Here is a 27976-nt window from a genome sequence, read left to right on the forward strand (position 1 = left end):
GTGCATATATTTGCTTCATTGCTTATTACTTTGGATTTTAAATAACATGTTAGTGTTGCAGTTCATGAAAACCATGCAGGAAGCATTTTGACATCCCCCTGGATCCTTCATTTGTATCACATTATTATTGTGGTCTATGGTGTCATTTTATTATGTTTTAAACTATCATTCATGTTTTGTCGATCTGTAGGCCTACAGACTAAATCAAAAACAACTTGTGATTTTGAGCTACATAAATACAATTTGATCTATATGTTTGAAACACAAGACATATCATATACAAATCAATCCATGCAGTTCAAACAAAGAAAGTGCCTCCAAATACTTAAAATCAAATGACTTACGAAATATAAAGTTCAAAACTATATTCTTAATGATCCATTTCAGATGTTCACCCTGTACTGTTGCCTACATATTTTATGTTATTTTAGATTGATCCATTTAGTTTTTTCTGTTCATATGTCATGACCGAAAGAACGAGATCGCGGGCACAAGCGGCCGAGATAGGTTTTCTCCGCAGGGTGGCTGGTGTCTCCCTTAGGGATAAGGTGAGAAGTTCGGTCATCCGGGAGGGACTCGGAGTTGAACCGCTCCTCCTTCGCGTCGAAAGGAGCCAGTTGAGGTGGTTCGGGCACCTAGTGAGGATGCCACCTGTGCGCCTCCCTCGGGAGGTGTTCCAGGCACGTCCAGCTGGGAAGAGACCAAGGGGTAGACCTAGGACCAGGTGGAGGGATTATATATTTTCGCTGGACTGGGAGCGCCTTAGGATCCCCCAGTCAGAGCTGGTTGATGTGGCCAAGGAAAATAAAGTTTGGGGCTCTCTGCTGGAACTGCTACCTCCGCGACCCGACCACGGATAAGCGGGAGAAGATGGATGTTCATACTTTTCAGTTTGTTTCGGTCCAGAGGGCCGTTATTGGAGATGTTAGAGTTGAAAGGGGGAGACAGAGGGGAGGACATGCCAGAAATGTTCGGCTGGTTCAGGATTCAAACTGGTTGACTAGGCAGCGGTGGCTGAATATGGGCTGCCAGCTCTAACCACTGACATATCAGGCAAACCCATTCTTATCATGGGTTATTGACCTAACCTCTTTCCTATTATGTCCTTTATATTTGGACACATTGTATTGTCTTGTATGTGAATAGCACTTTTTTGGTGCGCTCAAAACACAACCCAAGCTTTAAAAATATGTTATTATTATTATTTATGAGAGCTTCTGAATCGGACTGTGCAGGCGTACATGTTTAAAGGACACTAACTTATAATATATATCCACCCCTTTGCTGCTGATGACTCTCCTGACCTGCACTTCCAGACATATCCGGTGATACATCATGAAAGTGATATATCTTCTTTTCTCACTTGATAATATCACAACAGGATCGCTATAAGAGGACTTACTATGATACTATACAAAAGTGTTATTTATAAAGTACTTCGTGGGGAGCAATGTTTATATCGCTAGCAAATACTGAGCATTTTTTTTTTAGAAGGGTTTGTTTGAGTAATCTTATACATTAGTGGTGTTAATCCAGTGGATGAGTCTGATTCATTTCAGAAATTCAGTTAAACATCAGTGTGTGCAACTGTAACGTTTCAACGGCTGTTCTTACTTTGATTTCCCCTTCCTGCTCAAGAGGTGAAGAAAGATAAATAAAGTGAGGCTGTCCACAAAACCTCACAAACACTGAAGGAAATAGGAGGAGTACAATGTGAGTCAGCTTTAGTATTTATTAGTGAGTTCATAACTGAAAAGGCCATGAAGACGAGCTTGGCATGCATTCTTATTTTCAATCAGCTTTTTGAAGGTAAGAGAAATTCACATTTTATTTTCCTCTTTCAAACACTGATATCCTGACAGCTGACATCAACATGTGATGTTCATACAGTGTGATCTGTAGGGATGTTTCATCAGACCAGTTGTGTGGCTTTGTTTAGAGCCTCGTTATGTATGAACAGTGAAGACTAAGCATCCTTGTTTCTTTAATGTTTATGTTGTATAAACATTCCTTACTCAACAATCATTAAAATAATCGTTTAGCTAGTATTAAGCTATAAGTATTGTGCTGAAGTTTGGTCAGGGAGGGTGAGAGATAGACACATATTGAACCCTTTATTGTCTGGATTGTTGTGCTTCGCCTACTTGTAGGGCAAAACCATCAGAGGGCCCAGAGTGACAGTTTCACGTGCCAATAAATCTGAAACATGAATAAAAATGAAAGTGAGAGTCAAATAATATTTAGTTTGTTCAGTTTTCACAAACAGATCACAGATTATGAAAGTTACAAAACTGTAGGATTTACAGTTTACCTTGAGGGATCAGACTTCCGAAGTTTGTATGACCGGTGAGGAAGTTGCTGGAGCATGTATCGTCGCAACATCGACACACATCATCACTGCCATCGACATTTATCCATCTTATGATTAGTATACAGAATTAATCATTGTTTTCCTTTCGCTTTGAGTTTACACCCAAATCCAATGTTGAAATAATAGCCATTTATTTGTATACATATACTCCATGGGCAGAGTCAACATTCTAACATATTCTTAAAGCTTACATTTAGCACATTCCTCTCACACGTGTACTGTTTCAGTCCAAATGCTGAGGTAAGCATCACTGTTACATTGATCTGGCTGTACAGAGACAGCATGGACACTTCATTTTAGAAAGTATTTATCCTTATATTTACAGTAGACGTTAGACCTCATTAAAAATACATTTTTCCTTAATTAAGTAACTTGATTACTTAAGCAGCAAGAAATATTAATAGCAAACATTTGAACCAGTTTTAGCTTATAGAGAATTTTTAACATGAGCCTTTGTAAATGATACAAAGACAAACCTTTTGCAACATTACAGTAAAGTAAAGAGCAACAATTCACCAAATAAGTAATGAAAGCACCTTGAATTTATATAATTGCAGGCCTTGTTGGTGGGGCTGCTCGTCTGCATTTCAGAGGTCGCTTTCAGCTGGCAAGTGATAAAGATCTAATATAAGAGGGACCAAACAAATGTCATTATACAACCTCGAAGCATTTCCAAACATGACAAAATCATTCAGGTTATAGAAGTGGCTCACTGAGTTCCTTGTGTCCTGGGGAAACAGGAAGGCATCGAGCTGCAGCTGAATAGAAGAAGATCTTGTTCTGGGATTGAAAAATGCATTTGATCCTTCCTCTTTGGCATCATTGAAGCACCTGACGAAACAAATTACATTTGAATGCAATTTAAAGTGGACCTATCATGCTATATTTTAATAATATAGTGTAGGACCATACCTATAAAAGGCATATTTATACTTTTTATTTTTCAAAATACCAAACTGATCATGAATTTTAGCCATTCCTAATTTCGCTCAATTTAACACTCTCTTTGCATGGGCTGATTCTGTGAGAACAGCACCATCTACAGGCCTGCCATATGTACCACAGCGTCTCCAGTGCTTTCCAACGGCAATGTCCGTGGCTGTCTCCTCCTGATTGGTGGAGTTGGCCCAATAGCTGTCGCGCCACTTCTGTGACGTCATAGAAGTGTTCAAATCTGGATCAGTCTGTATCAGATCTGTTGCAGCCCCTTTTTAAGAGATTTGGGTATGGAGGAAAATAGAGAGGGATGTGTTTTCTGACACTTGGTGAGTTCCCTGGAACACCGGGGACACATATTCATGTAGAAAAGACGTACAAAAGTGCTTTTTGCATGACAGGTCACCTTTAAGAGCCAATTATCAGTATCATATATTCTGAGCTTCTCTTACCCATGGTTTTCGATAGAGTAATATCTGGGGGCTGATCTCGGGTCAGGAGACAGAGCGGCGACACAGCCGTCGATAAACAGGCGTCTGTGTCCCGCATCAGGACCGCTGTAAGAGGCCTCGAGGTGCAGGAGGTCTCCGGTGTAGAAGACACTGGTGAGCGTCTCTCCTGTCCAGTCCTCTACAATTAAACACAAGCATCACTTACTGTGATTGAAGTCAACACATTTGTGTTTCTACTTATACTCATTGTAACGACGAAACGCCGTTACTAGAGCTCACGTGGACATAATCATTGTACTGTGTGGGGTATATTGACGACAACTTCCCTGTTCCCCATGTATGTTGTAGCTGATTGTGTGCACCTGGTGCCCTGTGTTGTCTCCTCCCCCCTCACCTGTGTCTTGTTGTGCTAATTAGTGTATCGGTATTTAGGCTCTGTTTTCCCTGTCTGTGTGAAGGCTGGTAGTGTGTGTGAGATCTTTGTGGCTGCAGGATGTGTTCACGGAGAACAGCAGGATTGAGGCTGTGAACTTTGTGCACATTATTTTAATAAATGCCCACGTCGGGTTATATTTTTGGACGTTCTGCCTCCTTGCTTGGTCGGGCCGCTCAACGGTCAGTCTCACACTCACTTATTCTGTAATGAGTTCTGAAACTGTAATCGAGTGTTTCTTTATTGGTTGAAAAAATGCTCCAACTTAGAAGGAATACTATATTTCACATGAATGTTCATTTTGTATTAAACTACGACGGGTGTATTTTTTTCTAATTAAAATGGCCGCATTTAAGAAAAGCAAAACATCCATTGACAATGTCTTAAACTTGTGCAGGAAAATCAAAGACCCATTTATCCAGTAGTGTACTAAAAAAAAAGAAAAAAGATTGCCCTGCGAAATACACTGTTTATGTATGATTTGAGAATTCAACGTAAGGAATTAATGCACACATTGTCTTTACTGGGTGATATTCCTTTAAAAAGATACATAAATTATATATTTTTTAAAAACTCCAGTTCTCCAACATGCCTGGAAATTGAGAGGCGAGGGGTTTTCCGTACAAATCTGCAACATCACTGCTAGATGCCACTATAGACAAGTTTACGCGCCAAAACACGGGTAGCGCCATGACACTACACAAATGCACTTCATTTCCGCCGGAAGTCTTTTGCACAGCGTCTGTCGGTGTAAACCGATGTAAACAGTCAGACGGGCACTGGTGTAAACACAGCGATTTCGATGCTAACAGTGATGCTAGCTTGGGAACACGATTCTACTTCTTTGACTGGAGATGGCGTTACTCTCCCCCACCCGAATTCAGTGCAAAACTGGGAGGATAACATGACGACGTGGCCCAGCATAAAACCAAAATAAACTGCCTTATTTAGGTCATGCCCACAGGAGCCAACAGTTGTCTGTTGTTTACATAATGCGCAATTTACATGATCTCTTTATGCTGTGCAATATATCATATGTGCCTGTACTGTTTGAGTGAAAATAAAGTTTGATGTAATTTAATTTCATTATTGCACTGTTATTGCATTATTGCATTTCATATGTTCCTTAGAGTGCTACAATTTCTTTTAACACAGTTCATTCATATTAAGCTCATACTGTACATAAATAACACTGAATTAATTAATTGTTGAGAGGAAACTAAAGAAATGGCTTCAACAAGAAAGATCACATGTTTAATCCTAACAGGTATTACAAATTAAAATATAAAAGCAGCCCACACAATTACATCACTATGAAAATATTCATATATAATATTAAAAAATACAATGCATGCAGTATTTGTTGTGTTTATCTGTATTTAATGAACAACATGGCTGGGTGCTGGTTTGTGGTCGTAGCACTCTCTAACCACTCGTTCAGGTGCTTTCTCGAGTGATTGCAACCAACTACCGCACACGTAGTTCCCGAACCACTTTTCTTCATGTTGTAATTGTTATATCCTCTTTGTCTCTGCGATATCAGTGCTTTGTCGGCACAACGGAGCTAGCTAGCAAAACAAACCCAGTCCGCCAAAACGGAAGTGCATTGCATCGAAGGGAGGAGTTCAGGATGTAGAGCGGAAACGGCTCAATAACTTGTGTATATCCTACAAACTGGTCCTTGAGGTAAAGTGCGCCTGGTCTGCCCCTGGCTCCGCATGTGCCCAGGTGTTTGGGTTATAAGGAGAGACTGGAGGAGAAAGATCGGTCGCCTATCTTTATGCCGGAAGACTGTCTGTGGACGATCTCTACTGTTCTTGATCTGTAGACCTCTTTGCTGTTGTGTTATGACGTGTATCCTGGAGGACCTGGTAGTCTAGTTTTCGTGGCTTTATTTAGTTTCCCGTAGCGTTGTTAGATTTCTGGTTAGGAGAGGGAAGCTCTGGGTCCTACGGCCGTGGCGTGGCTGGCTCGAGTTCCCCCCTTTTTGTTTCTTTTGGCCAGTCCTCCAGACCTTGTTCGTTTGCCGGTTGGCCTGTGTGAGTAACGGCTGTACATTTAAACAAATGATTGCTGTTAAGTACTGGACGTTGTGTGTTTTCTTTTATGTTGCGGGTCTCCCCACGAGCCACTACCACGGAGTAGGGGGCGGGCCGTAACACCGTTACATGGAATACTTTGGCTACTTAGGAAACAATTGTGTTTGCATTTAATTGTTTTTAGCTGTGAGCAGGTCATCAGTTTTCCTTGTGTATTGCAACATTAAAAAGCAAACAAATACAAATTTGAATAATTTATTATCTCTCTGGGTCTATTGTTTCAGAAAGGTCAGATTCTGTTGCAGTGGTGTTGGACAGTGGGGTCACAGCCACATCAACCACAGCAGTTTGGAGGACTTCATCTAGAGTCGCTGTGTGGGTACTGTTCAGCACTGCTGTGTGGGTACTGTTCAGCACTGCTGTGTGGGTACTGTTCAGCACCGCTGCCTTCGACTGAAGGTGGGCCTCAGGAGAGGATTCTTCTAGAAGTTCAGGAACTTCCTCAGCATCATCATCTGTAGTCGCAGAAGAAATGTGTTAATGTAAGATGCATTCCAGAGTGCCATTTAAAAAAAAGAGTTAAGACTTTTCACATTTAACCTTTGTCTGCTCCATTTCTGTCTTCTTCATCTTTATTCTGCACAGAAGCTAAAGTCAGAACGTCCACCTGGTTTTGGGTCGATGATGAATCAGGAAGCAGTCCTTTCCTCTGATCTTTGACAGAAAAACAATTCAACATTTAGATTTAATTATGGGCCATTTTAATCTCAATTTAAAGATTGTTAAAGACTTCAAATGAACAAAGAATAATTGAACACTGGTATTGACTCACCAACTCTGTTTATTCCACTCCTCCACTGGCTGCCATACATTGTAGATCTGCCGGTTTGATCAAGAATGGAAGAAAGCCCCTCTGCAGGTATGGGCCGGCTTTTCTGCTTGGCTGGCAAGACCATCATCGGACCCACTCTGGCCTGATGTTCCCACCCTAACACAAACCAGCACAATGCGTGTTAATTCAGTTACCCAGACATCATCATGTCTAAAACCTATGCCAAAATTGATCATTATGACGACATCTGCAGCCAATATTAAATCATACAAGTTTCTCCATGCTCCCAACCTGTACTGGTCTTCAGTCCGCTCCTCCAGAGGGGTTCACGCTCTTCTGGCTTCACAAACCCTCGAGGCCTAAACTTGCTCGGGCTGCTGGGCTTACCGGGAGTTTGCTCAACTTCAAGTGGTCTTTTGCATTGCCCACATAAGTAGTCCTTACCATCAGCGGACCTCCATCTGATCAATTAAAAAACACTCAGCACCAATACTTTGTTTCATGTGTAATTTGACATATCTTAGACTGGATCTCACTTGCCTTCCATTCCCAAAAGTGCACGCCTTGTTTGGTGCATCTGTGTTATTTATTGGCACAGCATTCAGGTGACATGTGATGTAGAGCTATGAGAAAAGTAGGTGTTGGGAAACACGCACACACAATCATGTTTAAGGCAATTAAATAGAGCCTCACCTCCCCTCTGTCCTCATTATAAAATCTGAAGGCATCAATGGACATGTGGAGCTTGTCATCCTGTGTCCTGGCTAAGAATTGAGACCTTGAGCCTGGAAGCTGAGAGTCAACAAAGCACCTATGATGAGGAAAAACAAAAGCCGCAACACTAAATTAGCACTCATTGACTACTACTATAACCAGAGTCTGCATTACCCACAATGCAACTCCACCACTAACATTTCTAGTCGTATAGACAAGTTCTGTAAATAATTATTTAGAGTCAGAACTGCACAAATCTGACCTGTGTATTTGCCAATAGTGGCACAGAAAGGAACTAGAATACCAAAGATTAAAGCAAGCCGCAGCTAGCCTTAGCTAACGGCTAACTTGAAGACGACACTAAAAAGGACTGATCTTTTATTAACCTGTCACTCGAGTCAGCATTGCTCCCGTCTGAATTAAACCACTTGAAGAGCCTTACACATTAAACAGCTCCCTCTAGGGTCAGAAAAAGACTTTGCTTTTTGCCATTTAGCAATTTGCAGCCTTACCCATTTTCAATGAAGGCATGCCTGGGGCTGGAGTGCATGTCAGGGCTCAGTGTAGCCACGCAGCTGCTCACAAACACTCGGAGCCCAATGTGATGCCCAATTCTGACCGAGGCCTCGATGCTGATGGGCTCACCGAGATGAAACACATTAGAGCCTCTTTTGTGCTGCCAATCACCTGCACACAGACAGAAAATAAATAAATTACTAAGTGCAAATAGAGACATGACAACGCATAACATGAGAAATGATCAAAACCCACTTGTCATGATTCTCAAGTTAAACTGCAACATTTCCACTGCAGCCTGGGTCGACGTGAAGGGGATCCAGGTAGGCATGAGTGAAGAACTGGACAAACTGTACTTCCTAAGAAACAGAAAAAAATGCATTAAAAAAAAAAAACCGATATCATTTAAAGATTTTTACAGTGTGAGCTTTAAAAACGAGAGACGGACCTTTCGTAATGACATTCAATTGGAATTACAGCCTCTTCCATTCGAACAACACCATATGGAGAAGCCTCAGGAGAGTATATGAGCAGGTTTGTGTAGATCAGAGAGTCCTCAGTTACCTGTGGAGAGTAGACGTGTTTAAAACTAGAAGCTATAATGAATCAGATTTGAAATGAAATATATTTAAAGTTACCCAGTGTCTGGTGCCGCACTCCACAAGTCCAACACTGATACTGTACTCATCTGCTGAAGACGCTGTAGCTCTGCAGTACTGGTTGTTGGTCTCTACTCCAAGGCGTATCTCGTCACCATCAACCGGAGCTCCAACCGCAAACATATCGGCTTTGATAACAATCTCCAAAGAGTCTGGATGACAGGTCACTCTGATGGTATTCACCTGCTGCGCTTCCTCAGCCAGAGACTTCTGCTGCTGCTGCTGCGGCCCGAGTTCTGACCTGCCTGTGTTCGCAAGGCTCTGAGACGAAGCATCTTGTGTGCGCGGGAAAGCAAAAGAGGCGCTAACACAGAGTCCTACAAGGAGGATAACCTGAAAATGAAAGGCCTCCATAAGTGAAACTGATGACAGGAACCCGGTCAGCTGCCCTCTGTCTTCCTGACTGACTCACAGTAGGCCTATGGTTCAGTGTGAGCAGTGGAGCTTTTTAAACTCTAGCCGATCTTTATCCTCATCAGAGCAGCACACCTGCGTCCAATCAGACACCCATCAGCTTAATTGGCTGCACACTGAACTCAAAACACGAGGCTGATAGAGAGAGAGGTGAAGGGCGTTTTCACATGTTTAAAATGTGCATTTTGCTTCATTGCTTGTTACTTTGGATTTTAAATAACATGTTAGTGTTGCAGTTCATGAAAACCATGCAGGAAGCATTTTGACATCCCCCTGGATCCTTCATTTGAACTATCACATTATTATTGTGGTCTATGGTGTCATTTTATTATGTTTTAAACTATCATTCATGTTTTGTCGATCTGTACAGACTAAATCAAATAAAACTTGTGATTTTGAGCTACATAAATACAATTTGATCTATATGTTTGAAACACAAGACATATCATATACAAATCAATCCATGCAGTTCAAAGAAAGAAAATGCCTCCAAATACTTAAAATCAAATTACTTACGAAATATAAAGTTCAAAATTCTTAATGATCCATTTCAGATGTTCACCCTGTACTGTTGCCTACATATTTTATGTTATTTTAGATTGATCCATTTGTTTTTTTCTGTTCATACTTTTCAGTTTGTTTCGGTCCAGAGGGCCGTTATTGGAGATGTTAGAGTTGAAAGGGGGAGACAGAGGGGAGGACATGCCAGAAATGTTCGGCTGGTTCAGGATTCAAACTGGTTGACTAGGCAGCGGTGGCTGAATATGGGCTGCCAGCTCTAACCACTGACATATCAGGCAAACCCATTCTTATCATGGGTTATTGACCTAACCTCTTTCCTATTATGTCCTTTATATTTGGACACATTGTATTGTCTTGTATGTGAATAGCACTTTTTTTTGGTGCGCTCAAAACACAACCCAAGCTTTAAAAATATATTATTATTATTTATGAGAGCTTCTGAATCGGACTGTGCCGGCGTACATGTTTAAAGGAGACTAACTTTTAATATATATCCAACCCTTTGCTGCTGATGACTCCTCCTGACCTGCACTTCCAGACATATCCGGTGAGACATCATGAAAGTGATATATCTTCTTTTCTCACTTGATAATATCACAACATGATCGCTATAAGAGGACTTACTATGATACTATACAAAAGTGTTATTTATAAAGTACTTCGTGGGGAGCAATGTTTATATCGCTAGAAAATACTGAGCTTTTTTTTTTGAGAAGGGTTTGTTTGAGTAATCTTATACATTAGTGGTGTTACAGTTTTTCTCAATCGCTAAACCCACTATTTAGAATCAAAATTCCTTTCATCAAACCAACAGCACAGCCATCGAAACAGAAAACCATTTCTCTACAACAGTATACCATTTATCATTGATATCACACAAAATGCAGATGCTAAGCAGTGTTTTGCAAAACAGATCACACAATTCTCGAACTGAAGTTACAATTCTCTACACAAAGATCAAAAATCTTTTGTGTAACTCATGTCTACAAAACAAAAATAATCTTCTCACAGTGGATAACACTTCCTGATAAACTTAGACCATAGCTACACTAATTGACACTTGATGTGCAAAATATGAACACTTGTTATCAGTCAATCACCCAATTGAAAAAGGTAACTCCATGGAATGTACTGTATACCTTACAGTAATGATGTTACATTGAAAACATTTACATGATAGAATTTGCATGACTGTACTTAAAATATTTTTTTAAATGGTGCCGGTAAAGCTATAATAGTGTTGATATGACTTGCATAGCTCTTTGAGATGTTCATATGGGGAGGATTAGCTATAGCTGATACAACATTTTTACAGTCAGTAATTGTGGTCTTTTCCTTTTTGCACATTGAGAAATGTTTTTTTTTGTATTGGGGTGAATTGAGTACTTCACTTCCATGTAAATGAATTGCTCACAGCTGACATCAATGAATTTCCTATAGTAATTGTAATTAGTGAGAATCCTATAAAAGACCTCCCTCACTTCAGTAAGATGTTTGTCAAGGGTGGTGTCGACACGCAAGGAGATATTTCCCACGCTGCCTTGCAAGGGAAGACATACGCTGTGACGTAGATGAGGCTATGTGGCCAGACAGACGGCAAAGAGCAGATCAGTAAAGCTATATAGATCTCATTCTCTGCTTTACTGCTGATTTACATCATTTACCCATGTTATTTTTTTTCCAGTGTATTGCTATTCATCTTTTGTTTCTGTTACGGTGCTCTACTGAAAATGAGACATAAAAACATTGACATAGTTACAGTAACACACTGTTTTTCCTATATGTAAGTTTGTTTCTCCCAACTTGTCAGTTTTCCGTTCAGTTTCCAATATCGATAGCTTGAGGTTTGTGTATTGATGATTGTAGTCAGTATTTAGTGTGCCACTTAGTAATGACTGTTCAAATAGTCTTCTAATGAGCTGACAAATGTTTGTTTTTGGAGAAGGTATCTGGTTTTGGAAGGGGTATTTTTAGTTTTGAGTGCCTTAGAGCACTTTGCAAGAAATGTATATTGTTATGGTAGAATGGGTTATTATGGTGACCGGAGTTTCAGTTATGAAAACACATTTGTCTCATTAGAGGACAATTTGTTCTGTTTCGATCGACTTATTCTTTTTTGTGACCAGTATTTTCAGTTTTGGTCATGTAAGTGCATTTTGCAAAAGATATTCAGAGTTATGGCAAGTGTGTTTCTGTTTAGATGGCTATGTTCTTGTTTTGAAGAAATGAATTTTGATTCTAAATAGTGGGTTTAGCAATTGAGAAAAACTGTAATCCAGTGGATGAGTCTGATTCAGTTCAGAAATTCAGTTAAACATCAGTGTGTGCAACTGTAACGTTTCAACGGCTGTTCTTACTTTGATTTCCCCTTCCTGCTCAAGAGGTGAAGAACAATAAATAAAGTGAGGCTGTCCACAACACCTCACAAAGACTGAAGGAAATAGGAGGAGTACAATGTGAGTCAGCTTTAGTATTTATTAGGGAGTTCATAACTGAAAAGGCCATGAAGACGAGCTTGGCATGCATTCTTATTTTCCTTCAGCTTTTGGAAGGTAAGAGAAATTCACATTTTATTTTCCTCTTTCAAACACTGATATCCTGACAGCTGACATCAACATGTGATGTTCATACAGTGTGATCTGTAGGGATGTTTCATCAGACCAGTTGTGTGGCTTTGTTTAGAGCCTCGTTATGTATTAACAGTAAAGACTAAACATCCTTGTTTCTTTAATGTTTATGTTGTATAAACATTCCTTACTCAACAATCATTAAAATAATCGTTTTGCTAGTATTAAGCTATAAGTATTGAGCTGAAGTTTGGTCAGGGAGGGTGAGAGATGGACACATATTGAACCCTTTATTGTCTGGATTGTTGTGCTTCGCCTACTTGTAGGGCAAAACCATCACAGGGCCCAGAGTGACAGTTTCACGTGCCACTAAATCTGAAACATGAATAAAAATGAAAGTGAGAGTCAAATAATATTTAGTTGGTTCAGTTTTCACAAACAGATCACAGATTATGAAAGTTACAAAACTGTAGGATTTACAGTTTACCTTGAGGGATCAGACTTCCGAGGTTTGTATGACCGGTGAGGAAGTTGCTGGAGCATGTATCGTCGCAACATCGACACACATCATCACTGCCATCGACATTTATCCATCTGATGATTAGTATACAGAATTAATCATTGTTTTCCTTTCGCTTTGAATTTACACCCAAATCCAATGTTGAAATAATAGCCATTTATTTGTATACATATACTCCACGGGCAGAGTCAACATTCTAACATATTCTTAAAGCTTACATTTAGCACATTCCTCTCACACGTGTACTGTTTCAGTCCAAATGCTGAGGTAAGCATCACTGTTACATTGATCTGGCTGTACAGAGACAGCATGGACACTTCATTTTAGAAAGTATTTATCCTTATATTTACAGCAAACGTTAGACCTCATTAAAAATACATGTTTCCTTAATTAAGTAACTTGATTACTTAAGCAGCAAGAAATATTAATAGCAAACATTTGAACCAGTTTTAGCTTATAGAGAATTTTGAACATGAGCCTTTGTAAATGATACACTGACAAACCTTTTGCAACATTACAGTAAAGTAAAGAGCAACAATTCACAATATAAGTAATAAAAGCACCTTGAATTTATATAATTGCAGGCCTTGTTGGTGGGGCTGCTCGTCTGCATTTCAGAGGTCGCTTTCAGCTGGCAAGTGATAAAGATCTAATATAAGAGAGACCAAACAAATGTCATTATACAACCTTGAAGCATTTCCAAACATGACAAAATCATTCAGGTTATAGAAGTGGCTCACTGAGTTCCTTGTGTCCTGGGGAAACAGGAAGGCAGCGAGCTGCAGCTGAAGAGAAGAAGATCTTGTTCTGGGATTGAAAAGTGCATTTGATCCTTCCTCTTTGGCATCATTGAAGCACCTGACGAAACAAATTACATTTGAATGCAATTTAAAGTGGACCTATCATGCTATATTTTAATAATATAGTGTAGGACCATACCTATAGAAAAGACATATTTATACTTTTTATTTTTCAAAATACCAAACAGATCATGCATTTTAGCCATTCCTCATTTCGCTCAATTTAACACTGTCTTTGCATGGGCTGATTCTGTGAGAACAGCACCATCTACAGGCCTGCCATATGTACTACAGCGTCTCCAGCGCTTTCCAACAGCAATGTCCGTGGCTGTCTCCTCCTGATTGGTGGAGTTGGCCCAATAGCCATAGCGCCACTTCTGTGACGTCATAGAAGTGTTCAAATCTGGATCAGTCTGTATCAGATCCGTTGCAGCCCCTTTTTAAGAGATTTGTGTATGGAGGAAAATAGAGAGGGTTGTTTTTTCTGACACTTGATGAGTTCCCTGGAACACCGGGGACACATATTCATGTAAAAAAGACGCACAAAAGTGCATTTTGCAGGATAGGTCACCTTTAAGAGCCAATTATCAGTATCATATATTCTGAGCTTCTCTTACCCATGGTTTTCGATAAAGTAGTAGCTGGGGGCTGATCTCGGGTCAGGAGACAAAGCGGCGACACAGCCGTCGATAAACAGGCGTCTGTGTCCCGCATCTGGACCGCTGTAAGAGGCCTTGAGGTGCAGGAGGTCTCCGGTGTAGAAGACACTGGTGAGAGTCTCTCCTGTCCAGTCCTCTACAATTAAACACAAGCATCACTTACTGTGATTGAAGTCAACACATTTGTGTTTCTGCTTATACTCATTGTAACGACGAGACGCCGTTACGAGAGCTCACGTGGACATAATCATTGTACTGTGTGGGGTATATTGACGACAACTTCCCTGTTCCCCATGTATGTTGTAGCTGATTGTGTGCACCTGGTGCCCTGTGTTGTCTCCTCCCCCCTCACCTGTGTCTTGTTGTGCTAATTAGTGTATCGGTATTTAGGCTGTTTTCCCTGTCTGTGTGAAGGCTGGTAGTGTGTGTGAGATCTTTGTGGCTGCAGGATGTGTTCACGGAGAACAGCAGGATTGAGGCTGTGAACTTTGTGCACATTATTTTAATAAATGCCCACGTCGGGTTATATTTTTGGACGTTCTGCCTCCTTGCTTGGTCGGGCCGCTCAACGGTCAGTCTCACACTCACTTATTCTGTAATGAGTTCTGAAACTGTAATTGAGTGTTTCTTTATTGGTTGAAAAAATGCTCTAACTTATAAATAAGGAATACTATATTTCACATGAATGTTCATTTTGTATTAAACTACGACGGGTGTTTTTTTTTCTAATTAAAATGGCCGCATTTAAGAAAAGCAAAACATCCATTGACAATGTCTTAAACTTGTGCAGGAAAATCAAAGACCCATTTATCCAGTCGTGTAGTAAAAAAATAAAGAAATTGCCCTGCGAAATACACTGTTTATGTATGATTTGAGAATTCAACGTAAGGAACTAATGACCACATTGTCTTTAGTGGGTGATATTCCTTTAAAAAGATACATAAATTATATATTTTTAAAAAACTCCAGTTCTCCAACATGCCTGGAAATTGAGAGGTGAGGGGTTTTCCGTTCAAATCTGCAACATCACTGCTAGATGCCACTATATCCTACAAACTGGTCCTTGAGGTAAAGTGCGCCTGGTCTGCCCCTGGCTCCGCATGTGCCCAGGTGTTTGGGTTATAAGGAGAGACTGGAGGAGAAGGATCGGTCGCCTATCTTTATGCCGGAAGACTGTCTGTAGACGATCTCTGCTGTTCTTGATCTGTAGACCTCTTTGCTGTTGTGTTATGACGTGTATCCTGGAGGACCTGGTAGTCTAGTTTTCGTGGCTTCATTTAGTTTCCCGTAGCGTTTTGTTAGATTTCTGGTTAGGGGAGGGAAGCTCTGGGTCCTACGGCCGTGGCGTGGCTGGCTCGAGTTCCCCCCTTTTTGTTTCTTTTGGCCAGTCCTCCAGACCTTGTTCGTTTGCCGGTTGGCCTGTGTGAGTAACGGCTGTACATTTAAACAAATGATTGCTGTTAAGTACTGGACGTTGTGTGTTTTCTTTTATGTTGCGGGTCTCCCCACGAGCCACTACCACGGAGTAGGGGGCGGGCCGTAAAACCGTTACATGGAATACTTTGGCTACTTAGGAAACAATTGTGTTTGCATTTAATTGTTTTTAGCTGTGAGCAGGTCATCAGTTTTCCTTGTGTATTGCAACATTAAAAAGCAAACAAATACAAATTTGAATAATTTATTATCTCTCTGGGTCTATTGTTTCAGAAAGGTCAGATTCTGTTGCAGTGGTGTTGGACAGTGGGGTCACAGCCACATTAACCACAGCAGTTTGGAGGACTTCATCTAGAGTCGCTGTGTGGGTACTGTTCAGCACTGCTGTGTGGGTAATGTTCAGCACCGCTGTGTGGGTAATGTTCAGCACCGCTGTGTGGGTACTGTTCAGCACCGCTGTGTGGGTACTGTTCAGCACCGCTGCCTTCGACTGCAGGTGGGCCTCAGGAGAGGATTCTTCTAGAAGTTCAGGAACTTCCTCAGCATCATCATCTGTAGTCGCAGAAGAAATGTGTTAATGTAAGGTGCATTCCAGAGTGCCATTTAAAAAAAAGAGTTAAGACTTTTCACATTTAACCTTTGTCTGCTCCATTTCTGTCTTCTTCATCTTTATTCTGCACAGAAGCTAAAGTCAGAACGTCCACCTGGTTTTGGGTCGATGATGAATCAGGAAGCAGTCCTTTCCTCTGATCTTTGACAGAAAAACAATTCAACATTTAGATTTAATTATGGGCCATTTTAATCTCAATTTAGAGATTGTTAAAGGCTTCAAATGAACAAAGAATAATTGAACACTGGTATTGACTTACCAACTCTGTTTCTTCCACTCCTCCACTGGCTGCCATACATTGTAGATCTGCTGGTTTGATCAAGAATGGAAGAAAGCCCCTCTGCAGGTATGGGCCGGCTTTTCTGCTTGGCTGGCAAGACCACCATCGGACCCACTCTGGCCTGATGTTCCCACACTAACACAAACCAGCACAATGCGTGTTAATTCAGTTACCCAGCCATCATCATGTCTAAAACCTATGCCAAAATTGATCATTATGACGACATCTGCAGCCAACATTAAATCATAAAAGTTTCTCCATGCTCCCAACCTGTACTGGTATTCAGTCCGCTCCTCCAGAGGGGTTCACGCTCTTCTGGCTTCACAAACCCTCGAGGCCTAAACTTGCTCGGGCTGCTGGGCTTACTGGGAGTTTGCTCAACTTCAAGTGGTCTTTTGCATTGCCCACATAAGTAGTCCTTACCATCAGCGGACCTCCATCTGATCAATTAAAAAACACTCAGCACCAATACTTTGTTTTTTGTGTGTAATGTGACATATCTTAGACTGGATCTCACTTGCCTTCCATTCCCAAAAGTGCACGCCTTGTTTGGTGCATCTGTGTTATTTATTGGCACAGCATTCAGGTGACATGTGATGTAGAGCTATGAGAAAAGCAGGTGTTGGGAAACACGCACACACAATCATGTTTAAGGCAATTGAATAGAGCCTCACCTCCCCTCTGTCCTCATTATAAAATCTGAAGGCATCAATGGACATGTGGAGCTTGTCATCCTGTGTCCTGGCTAAGAATTGAGACCTTGAGCCTGGAAGCTGAGAGTCAACAAAGCACCTATGATGAGGAAAAACAAAAGCCGCAACACTAAATTAGCACTCATTGACTACTATAACCAGAGTCTGCATTACCCACAATGCAACTCCACCACTAACATTTCTAGTCGTATAGACAAGTTCTGGAAGTAGTTCTTTAGAGTCAGAACTGCACAAATCTGACCTGTGTATTTGCCAATAGTGGCACAGAAAGGAACTAGAATACCAAAGATTAAAGCAAGCCGCAGCTAGCCTTAGCTAACGGCTAACTTGAAGACGACACTAAAAAGGACTGATCTTTTATTAACCTGTCACTCGAGTCAGCATTGCTCTCGTCTGAATTAAACCACTTGAAGAGCCTTACACATTAAACAGCTCCCTCTAGGGTCAGAAAAAGACTTTGCTTTTTGCCATTTAGCAATTTGCAGCCTTACCCATTTTCAATGAAGGCATGCCTGGGGCTGGAGTGCATGTCAGGGCTCAGTGTAGCCACGCAGCTGCTCACAAACACTCGGAGCCCAATGTGATGCCCAATTCTGACCGAGGCCTCGATGCTGATGGGCTCACCGAGATGAAACACATTAGAGCCTCTTTTGTGCTGCCAGTCACCTGCACACAGACAGAAAATAAATAAATTACTAAGTGCAAATAGAGACATGACAACGCATAACATGAGAAATGATCAAAACCCACTTGTCATGATTCTCAAGTTAAACTGCAACATTTCCACTGCAGCTTGGGTCGACGTGAAGGGGATCCAGGTAGGCATGAGTGAAGAACTGGACAAACTGTACTTCCTAAGAAACAGAAAAAAATGCATTTAAAAAAAAAAACCCGATATCATTCAAAGATTTTTACAGTGTGAGCTTTAAAAACGAGAGACTGACCTTCCGTAATGACATTCAATTGGAATTACAGCCTCTTCCATTCGAACAACACCATATGGAGAAGCCTCAGGAGAGTATATGAGCAGGTTTGTGTAGATCAGAGAGTCCTCAGTTACCTGTGGAGAGTAGACGTGTTTAAAACTAGAAGCTATAATGAATCAGATTTGAAATGAAATATATTTAAAGTTACCCAGTGTCTGGTGCCGCACTCCACAAGTCCAACACTGATACTGTACTCATCTGCTGAAGACGCTGTAGCTCTGCAGTACTGGTTGTTGGTCTCTACTCCAAGGCGTATCTCGTCACCATCAACCGGAGCTCCAACCGCAAACATATCGGCTTTGATAACAATCTCCAAAGAGTCTGGATGACAGGTCACTCTGATGGTATTCACCTGCTGCGGTTCCTCAGCCAGAGACTTCTGCTGCTGCTGCTGCTGCCCGAGTTCTGGCCTGCCTGTGTTCGCAAGGCTCTGAGACGAAGCATCTTGTGTGCGCGGGAAAGCAACAGAGGCGCTAACACAAAGTCCTACAAGGAGGTTAACCTGAAAATGAAAGGCCTCCATAAGTGAAACTGATAACAGGAACCCAGTCAGCTGCCCTCTGTCTTCCTGACTGACTCACAGTAGGCCTATGGGTCTGTGTGAGCGGTGGAGCTTTTTAAACTCTAGCCGATCATTATCCTCATCAGAGCAGCACACCTGCGTCCAATCAGACACCCATCAGCTTCATTGGCTGCACACTGAACTCAAAACACGAGGCTGATAGAGAGAGAGGTGAAGGGCGTTTTCACATGTTTAAAATGTGCATATATGTGCTTCATTGCTTGTTACTTTGGATTTTAAATAACATGTCAGTGGTGCAGTTCATGAAAACGTTGCAGGAAGCATTTTGACTTCTCCCTGGATCCTTCATTTGTACTATCACATTATTATTGTGGTCTATGGTGTCATTTTATTATGTTTTAAACTATCATTCATGTTTTGTTGATCTGTACAGACTAAATCAAATAAAACTTGTGATTTTGAGCTACATAAATACAATTTGATCTATGTTTGAACCACAAGACATATCATATACAAATCAATCCATGCAGTTCAAACAAAGAAAGTATTGAAAACGCCTCCAAATACTTAAAATCAAATTACTTACGAAATATAAAGTTCAAAATTCTTAATGATTCATTTCAGATGTTCACCCTGTACTGTTGCCTACATATTTTATGTTATTTTAGATTGATCCATTTTGTTTTTTCTCTTCATACTTTTCAGTTTGTTTCAGTCCAGAGGGCCGTTATTGGAGATGTTAGAGTTGAAAGGGGGAGACAGAGGGGAGGACATGCCAGAAATGTTCGGCTGGTTCAGGATTCAAACTGGTTGACTAGGCAGCGGTGGCTGAATATGGGCTGCCAGCTCTAACCACTGACATATCAGGCAAACCCATTCTTATCATGGGTTATTGACCTAACCTCTTTCCTATGTCCTTTATATTTGGACACATTGTATTGTCTTGTATGTGAATAGCACTTTTTTTTGGTGCGCTCAAAACACAACCCAAGCATTAAAAATATATTATTATTTATGAGAGCTTCTGAATCGGACCGTGCCGGCGTACATGTTTACAGGACACTAACTTATAATATATATCCACCCCTTTGCTGCTGATGACTCTCCTGACCTGCACTTCCAGACATATCCGGTGATACATCATGAAAGTGATATATCTTCTTTTCTCACTTGATAATATCACAACAGGATCACTATAAGAGGACTTACTATGATACTATACAAAAGTGTTATTTATAAAGTACTTCGTGGGGAGCAATGTTTATATTGTTAGCAAATACTGAGCATTTTTTTTTAGAAGGGTTTGTTTGAGTAATCTTATACATTAGTGGTGTTAATCCAGTGGGTGAGTCTGATTCAGTTCAGAAATTCAGTTAAACATCAGTGTGTGCAACTGTAACGTTTCAACGGCTGTTCTTACTTTGATTTCCCCTTCCTGCTCAAGAGGTGAAGAACAATAAATAAAGTGAGGCTGTCCACAAAACCTCACAAAGACTGAAGGAAATAGGAGGAGTACAATGTGAGTCAGCTTTAGTATTTATTAGTGAGTTCATAACTGAAAAGGCCATGAAGACGAGCTTGGCATGCATTCTTATTTTCAATCAGCTTTTTGAAGGTAAGAGAAATTCACTTTTTATTTTCCTCTTTCAAACACTGATATCCTGACAGCTGACAACATGTGATGTTCATACAGTGTGATCTGTAGGGATGTTTCATCAGACCAGTTGTGTGGCTTTGTTTAGAGCCTCGTTATGTATTAACAGTGAAGACTAAACATCCTTGTTTCTTTAATGTTTATGTTGTATAAACATTCCTTACTCAACAATCATTAAAATAATCGTTTTGCTAGAATTAAGCTATAAGTATTGAGCTGAAGTTTGGTCAGGGAGGGTGAGAGATGGACACATATTGAACCCTTTATTGTCTGGATTGTTGTGCTTCGCCTACTTGTAGGGCAAAACCATCACAGGGCCCAGAGTGACAGTTTCACGTGCCACTAAATCTGAAACATGAATAAAAATGAAAGTGAGAGTCAAATAATATTTAGTTTGTTCAGTTTTCACAAACAGATCACAGATTATGAAAGTTACAAGACTGTAGGATTTACAGTTTACCTTCAGGGATCAGACTTCCGAGGTTTGTATGACCGGTGAGGAAGTTGCTGGAGCATGTATCGTCGCAACATCGACACACATCATCACTGCCATCGACATTTATCCATCTGATGATTAGTACACAGAATTAATCATTGTTTTCCTTTCGCTTTGAATTTACACCCAAATCCAATGTTGAAATAATAGCCATTTATTTGTATACATATACTCCATGGGCAGAGTCAACATTCTAACATATTCTTAAAGCTTACATTTAGCACATTCCTCTCACACGTGTACTGTTTCAGTCCAAATGCTGAGGTAAGCATCACTGTTACATTGATCTGGCTGTACAGAGACAGCATGGACACTTCATTTTAGAAAGTATTTATCCTTATATTTACAGTAAACATTAGACCTCATTAAAAATACATGTTTCCTTAATTAAGTAACTTGATTACTTAAGCAGCAAGAAATATTAATAGCAAACATTTGAACCAGTTTTGGTTTATAGAGCATTTTTAACATGAGCCTTTGTAAATGATACACTGACAAACCTTTTGCAACATTACAGTAAAGTAAAGAGCAACAATTCACAAAATAAGTAATGAAAGCACCTTGAATTTATATAATTGCAGGCCTTGTTGGTGGGGCTGCTCGTCTGCATTTCAGAGGTCGCTTTCAGCTGGCAAGTGATAAAGATCTAATATAAGAGAGACCAAACAAATGTCATTATACAACCTCGAAGCATTTCCAAACCATACTTGCCAACCTTGAGACCTCAGAAATCGGGAGCATTTCAAAATGCAAAATAGGGGGGGGGGGGGGGGGGTGCTAGTGGATCACCGGAGCTGTTAGATTAACATGAACATGCTTATTGTAGTTCTAAGTTCAATGCCTTGCGGCCTGAAGAACCATCCCTGATGGAGCATATGTGTGGGCTGGACCTGTATTTTACAGGAAAGGAGTGAGCAGAGAGTAGAGTAGTTGTCGATTCTTGTTCTGTGACCATCTGCTTCACCCTCTCAGACTTTCAGTTGCGCGCGCTACTAAAGAGACGTATTACCATGGAAACCAAACAATGGTGTAGCTGTATTAAAGTCCGAGTGGAAACAGTCCTGAGTAAATCTGATTTGGTCAGAAATCGGGAGAAATGCGGGAGAAATATGACCCCGGGAGGAAACCGGGAGAGGGCAATGAAATCGGGAGTCTCCCGCGAAAATCGGGAGGGTTGACAAGTATGTTCCAAACATGACAAAATCATTCATGTTATAGAAGTGGCTCACTGAGTTCCTTGTGTCCTGGGGAAACAGGAAGGCAGCGAGCTGCAGCTGAAGAGAAGAAGAGCTTGTTCTGGGATTGAAAAGTGCATTTGATCCTTCCTCTTTGGCATCATTGAAGCACCTGACGAAACAAATTACATTTGAATGCAATTTAAAGTGGACCTATCATGCTATATTTGAATAATATAGTGTAGGACCATACCTATATAAATGGCATATTTATACTTTTTATTTTTCAAAATACCAAACAGATCATGAATTTGAGCCATTCCTCATTTCGCTCAATTTAACACTGTCTTTGCATGGGCTGATTCTGTGAGAACAGCACCACCTACAGGCCTGGCATATGTACTACAGCGTCTCCAGCGCTTTCCAACAGCAATGTCTGTGGCTGTCTCCTCCTGATTGGTGGAGTTGGCCCAATAGCCGTAGCGCCACTTCTGTGACGTCATAGAAGTGTTCAAATCTGGATCAGTCTGGATCAGATCCGTTGCAGCCCCTTTTTAAGAGATTTGGGTATGGAGGAAAATAGAGAGGGTTGTGTTTTCTGACTCTTGGTGAGTTCCCTGGAACACCGGGGACACATATTCATGTAGAAAAGACGTACAAAAGTGCATTTTGCATGATAGGTCACCTTTAAGAGCCAATTATCAGTATCATATATTCTGAGCTTCTCTTACCCAAGGTTTTCGATAGAGTAATATCTGGGGGCTGATCTCGGGTCAGGAGACAGAGCGGCGACACAGCTGTCGATAAACAGGCGTCTGTGTCCCGCATCAGGACCGCTGTAAGAGGCCTCCAGGTGCAGGAGGTCTCCGGTGTAGAAGACACTGGTGAGAGTCTCTCCTGTCCAGTCCTCTACAATTAAACACAAGCATCACTTACTGTGATTGAAGTCAACACATTTCTATTTCTGCTTATACTCACTGTAACGACGAGACGCCGTTACTAGAGCTCACGTGGACATAATCATTGTACTGTGTGGGGTATATTGACGACAACTTCCCTGTTCCCCATGTATGTTGTAGCTGATTGTGTGCACCTGGTGCCCTGTGTTGTCTCCTCCCCCTTCACCTGTGTCTTATTATGCTAATTAGTGTATCGGTATTTAGGCTCTGTTTTCCCTGTCTGTGTGAAGGCTGGTAGTGTGTGTGAGATCTTTGTGGCTGCAGGATGTGTTCACGGAGAACAGCAGGATTGAGGCTGTGAACTTTGTGCACATTATTTTAATAAATGCCCACGTCGGGTTATATTTTTGGACGTTCTGCCTCCTTGCTTGGTCGGGCCGCTCAACGGTCAGTCTCACTCACTTATTCTGTAATGAGTTCTGAAACTGTAATCGAGTGTTTCTTTATTGGTTGAAAAAATGCTCTAACTTATAAATAAGGAATACTATATTTCACATGAATGTTCATTTTGTATTAAACTACGACGGGTGTTTTTTTTTCCAATTAAAATGGCCGCATTTAAGAAAAGCAAAACATCCATTGGCAATGTCTTAAACTTGTGCAGGAAAATCAAAGACCCATTTATCCAGTCGTGTAGTTAAAAAATAAATAAAGAAATTGCCCTGCGAAATACACTGTTTATGTATGATTTGAGAATTCAACGTAAGGAACTAATGACCACTGTCTTTAGTGGGTGATATTCCTTTAAAAAGATACATAAATTATATATTTTAAAAAAACTCCAGTTCTCCAACATGCCTGGAAATTGAGAGGTGAGGGGTTTTCCGTTCAAATCTGCAATATCACTGCTAGATGCCACTATATCCTACAAACTGGTCCTTGAGGTAAAGTGCGCCTGGTCTGCCCCTGGCTCCGCATGTGCCCAGGTGTTTGGGTTATAAGGAGAGACTGGAGGAGAAAGATCGGTCGCCTATCTTTATGCCGGAAGACTGTCTGTGGACGATCTCTGCTGTTCTTGATCTGTAGACCTCTTTGCTGTTGTGTTATGACGTGTATCCTGGAGGACCTGGTAGTCTAGTTTTCGTGGCTTCATTTAGTTTCCCGTAGCATTTTGTTAGATTTCTGGTTAGGGGAGGGAAGCTCTGGGTCCTACGGCCCGTGGTGTGGCTGGCTCGAGCTCCCTCCTTTTTGTTTCTTTTGGCCAGTCCTCCAGACCTTGTTCGTTTGCCGGTTGGCCTGTGTGAGCAACGGCTGTACATTTAAACAAATGATTGCTGTCAAGTACTGGACGTTGTGTGTTTTCTTTTATGTCGCAGGGTCTCCCCACGAGCCACTACCACGGAGTAGGGGGCGGGCCGTAACACTGTTATATGGAATACTTTGGCTACTTAGGAAACAATTTTGTTTGCATTTAATTGTTTTTAGCTGTGAGCAGGTCATCAGTTTTCCTTTTGTATTGCAACATTAAAAAGCAAACAAATTAAAATTTGAATAATTTATTATCTCTCTGGGTCCATTGTTTCAGAAAGGTCAGATTATGTTGCAGTGGTGTTGGACAGTGGGGGCACAGCCACATTAACCACAGCAGTTTGGAGGACTTCATCGAGCACCGCTGTGTGGGTACTGTTCAGCACTGCTGCCTTCGACTGCAGGTGGGTCACAGGAGAGGTTTTTCCTAGAAGTTCAGGAACTTCCTCAGCATCTGTAGTCGCAGAAGAAATGTGTTATGTAAAAGATGCATTCCAGAGTGCCATTAAAAAAAAAAAAAAAAAGTGTTAAGACTTTTCACATCTAACCTTTGTCTGTTCCATTTTTTTCTTCTTCATCTTGCGCAGAATCAGGAAGCAGTCCTTTCCTCTGATCTTGGACAGAAAAACAAGCCAACATTTAGATTTAATTATGGGCCATTTTAATCTCATTTAGAGATTGTTAAAGGCTTCAAATGAACAAAGAATAATTGACCACTGGTATTGACTTACCAACTCTGTTTATTCCACTCCTCCACTGGCTGCCATACATTGTAGATCTGCTGGTTTGATCAAGAATGGAAGAAAGCCCCTCTGCAGGTATGGGCCGGCTTTTCTGCTTGGCTGGCAAGACCATCATCGGACCCACTCTGGCCTGATGTTCCCACCCTAACACAAACCAGCACAATGCGTGTTAATTCAGTTACCCAGACATCATCATGTCTAAAACCTATGCCAAAATTGATCATTATGACGACATCTGCAGCCAATATTAAATCATACAAGTTTCTACATGCTCCCAACCTGTACTGGTCTTCAGTCCGCTCCTCCAGAGGGGTTCACGCTCTTCTGGCTTCACAAACCCTCGAGGCCTAAACTTGCTCAGGCTGCTGGGCTTACTGGGAGTTTGCTCAACTTCAAGTGGTCTTTTGCATTGCCCACATAAGTAGTCCTTACCATCAGCGGACCTCCATCTGATCAATTAAAAAACACTCAGCACCAATACCTTGTTTTTTGTGTGTAATTTGACATATCTTAGACTGGATCTCACTTGCCTTCCATTCCCAAAAGTGCACGCCTTGTTTGGTGCATCCGTGTTATTTATTGGCACAGCATTCAGGTGACATGTGATGTAGAGCTATGAGAAAAGCAGGTGTTGGGAAACATGCACACACAATCATGTTTAAGCCAATTGAATAATAATAATAATAATAAGGGGGATTTATATAGCGCTTTTCTCGACCCAAAGACACTTATAGTAGAATAGAGCCTCACCTCCCTTCTGTCCTCATTATAAAATCTGAAGGCATCAATGGACATGTGGAGCTTGTCATCCTGTGTCCTGGCTAAGAATTGAGACCTTGAGCCTGGAAGCTGAGAGTCAACAAAGCACCTATGATGAGGAAAAACAAAAGCCGCACACTAAATTAGCACTCATTGACTACTATAACCAGAGTCTGCATTACCCACAATGCAACTCCACTACTAACATTTCTAGTCGTATAGACAAGTTCTGGAAGTAATTCTTTAGAGTCAGAACTGCACAAATCTGACCTGTGTATTTGCCAATATTGGCACAGAAAGGAACTAGAATACCAAAGATTAAAGCAAACCGCAGCTAGCCTTAGCTAACGGCTAACTTGAAGACGACACTAAAAGCACTGATCTTTTATTAACCTGTCACTCGAGTCAGCATTGCTCCCGTCTGAATTAAACCACTTGAAGAGCCTTACACATTAAACAGCTCACTCTAGGGTCAGAAAAAGAATTTGCTTTTTGCCATTTAGCAATTTGCAGCCTTACCCATTTTCAATGAAGGCATGCCTGGGGCTGGAGTGCATGTCAGGGCTCAGTGTAGCCACGCAGCTGCTCACAAACACCCGGAGCCCAATGTGATGCCCAATTCTGACCGAGGCCTCGATGCTGATGGGCTCACCGAGATGAAACACATTAGAGCCTCTTTTGTGCTGCCAGTCACCTGCACACGGACAGAAAAAAAATGAGTGCAAATAGAGACATGACAACGCATAACATGAGAAATGATCAAAACCCACTTGTCATGATTCTCAAGTTAAACTGCAACATTTCCACTGCAGCCTGGGTCGACGTGAAGGGGATCCAGGTAGGCATGAGTGAAGAACTGGACAAACTGTACTTCCTAAGAAACAGAAAAAATGCATTTAAAAAAAACAAACAGATATCATTCAAAGATGTTTACAGTGTGAGCTTTAAAAACAAGAGACAGACCTTTCGTAATGACATTCAATTGGAATTACAGCCTCATCCATTCGAACAACACCATATGGAGAAGCCTCAGGAGAGTATATGAGCAGGTTTGTGTAGATCAGAGAGTCCTCAGTTACCTGTGGAGAGTAGACTTGTTTAAAACTAGAAGCTATAATGAATCAGATTTGAAATGAAATATATTTAAAGTTACCCAGTGTCTGGTGCCGCACTCCACAAGTCCAACACTGATACTGTACTCATCTGCTGAAGACGCTGTAGCTCTGCAGTATTGGTTGTTGGTCTCTACTCCAAGGCGTATCTCGTCACCATCAACCGGAGCTCCAACCGCAAACATATCGGCTTTGATAACAATCTCCAAAGAGTCTGGATGACAGGTCACTCTGATGGTGTTCACCTGCTGCGCTTCCTCAGCCAGAGACTTCTGCTGCTGCTGCTGCTGCTGCCGCCCGAGTTCTGACCTGCCTGTGTTCGCAAGGCTCTGAGACGAAGCATCTTGTGTGCGCGGGAAAGCAACAGAGGCGCTAACACAGAGTCCTACAAGGAGGATAACCTGAAAATGAAAGGCCTCCATAAGTGAAACTGATAACAGGAACCCGGTCAGCTGCCCTCTGTCTTCCTGACTGACTCACAGTAGGCCTATGGTTCAGTGTGAGCGGTGGAGCTTTTTAAACTCTAGCCGATCACGATCCTCACCAGAGCAGCACACCTGCGTCCAATCAGACACCCATCAGCTTCATTGGCTGCACACTCTGAACTCAAAACACGAGGCTGATAGAGAGAGAGGCGAAGGGCGTTTTCACATGTTTAAAATATGCATATATTTGCTTCATTGCTTGTTACTTTGGATTTTAAATAACATGTTAGTGTTGCAGTTCATGAAAACCAATCAGGAAGCATTTTGACATCCCCCTGGATCCTTCATTTGTACTATCACATTATTATTGTGGTCTATGGTGTCATTTTATTATGTTTTAAACTATCATTCATGTTTTGTTGATC

At 41.3% G+C, this 27976-nt stretch overlaps 2 protein-coding genes and 2 long non-coding RNA genes across 6 annotated transcripts; all 4 read right to left on the reverse strand.

The window, feature by feature from the left end:
- Positions 1-1712: 1712 nt before the first annotated feature.
- On the reverse strand, positions 1713-14713 carry LOC307014974. The gene is made up of 5 exons (XR_013801374.1): positions 14393-14713; positions 13716-13833; positions 13539-13624; positions 12943-13049; positions 1713-2199 (listed from the first exon to the last, which is right to left on the reverse strand). It is a non-coding gene; the product is annotated as an uncharacterized lncRNA (long non-coding RNA).
- On the reverse strand, positions 6475-19054 carry LOC307014315 (zona pellucida sperm-binding protein 3-like). Its single transcript, XM_079642189.1, has 11 exons — positions 19022-19054; positions 8932-9351; positions 8742-8857; positions 8549-8652; positions 8290-8464; positions 7757-7874; positions 7604-7686; positions 7355-7524; positions 7064-7219; positions 6832-6945; positions 6475-6746 (listed from the first exon to the last, which is right to left on the reverse strand). Exons 2-11 carry the CDS (start codon positions 9304-9306, stop codon positions 6490-6492), a joined length of 1668 nt encoding a protein of 555 aa, XP_079498315.1. The 5' UTR covers positions 9307-9351; positions 19022-19054; the 3' UTR covers positions 6475-6489.
- LOC307014971 (zona pellucida sperm-binding protein 3-like) lies at positions 16099-27636 on the reverse strand. 2 transcript variants are annotated; one of them, XM_079643258.1, is made up of 11 exons: positions 27168-27636; positions 26978-27093; positions 26785-26888; positions 26534-26708; positions 26006-26123; positions 25786-25868; positions 25535-25704; positions 25244-25399; positions 16506-16619; positions 16324-16420; positions 16099-16251 (listed from the first exon to the last, which is right to left on the reverse strand). In XM_079643258.1, the coding sequence occupies exons 1-11, from the start codon at positions 27546-27548 to the stop codon at positions 16116-16118; spliced, it is 1650 nt and encodes a 549-aa protein (XP_079499384.1). In that variant the 5' UTR covers positions 27549-27636; the 3' UTR covers positions 16099-16115. The 2 variants fall into 2 exon arrangements, with proteins under 2 accessions (XP_079499384.1, XP_079499385.1); XM_079643259.1 differs by lacking the exons at positions 16099-16251; positions 16324-16420; positions 16506-16619 and adding exons at positions 24745-24966; positions 25061-25126 and having other exon boundaries at positions 27168-27635.
- On the reverse strand, positions 20505-23364 carry LOC307014973. Of its 2 annotated transcripts, XR_013801372.1 has the most exons (6): positions 23284-23364; positions 23037-23214; positions 22360-22477; positions 21691-21776; positions 21095-21201; positions 20505-20982 (listed from the first exon to the last, which is right to left on the reverse strand). It is a non-coding gene; the product is annotated as an uncharacterized lncRNA (long non-coding RNA). The 2 variants fall into 2 exon arrangements; XR_013801373.1 differs by having other exon boundaries at positions 23037-23344.
- Positions 27637-27976: the final 340 nt, after the last annotated feature.

The sequence above is a fragment of the Notothenia rossii genome (assembly GCF_949606895.1).
Source record: "Notothenia rossii genome assembly, chromosome: 8".
Taxonomy (NCBI): Eukaryota; Metazoa; Chordata; class Actinopteri; order Perciformes; family Nototheniidae; genus Notothenia; species Notothenia rossii.

Coding starts and splice junctions, on each gene's coding strand:
- LOC307014971 (XM_079643258.1), bottom strand. CDS start 27,548: ATGGAGGCCTTTCATTTTCAGGTTATCCTCCTTGTAGGACTCTGTGTT. Junction 26,889..26,977: donor ATTGAATGTCATTACGAAAG/GTCTGTCTCTTG, acceptor TCTGTTTCTTAG/GAAGTACAGTTTGTCCAGTT. Junction 25,869..26,005: donor ATAATGAGGACAGAAGGGAG/GTGAGGCTCTAT, acceptor CTTTTCTCATAG/CTCTACATCACATGTCACCT.
- LOC307014315 (XM_079642189.1), bottom strand. CDS start 9,306: ATGGAGGCCTTTCATTTTCAGGTTATCCTCCTTGTAGGACTCTGTGTT. Junction 7,875..8,289: donor CATGCCTTCATTGAAAATGG/GTAAGGCTGCAA, acceptor TCCTCATCATAG/GTGCTTTGTTGACTCTCAGC. Junction 6,946..7,063: donor GAGTGGAATAAACAGAGTTG/GTGAGTCAATAC, acceptor TTTCTGTCAAAG/ATCAGAGGAAAGGACTGCTT.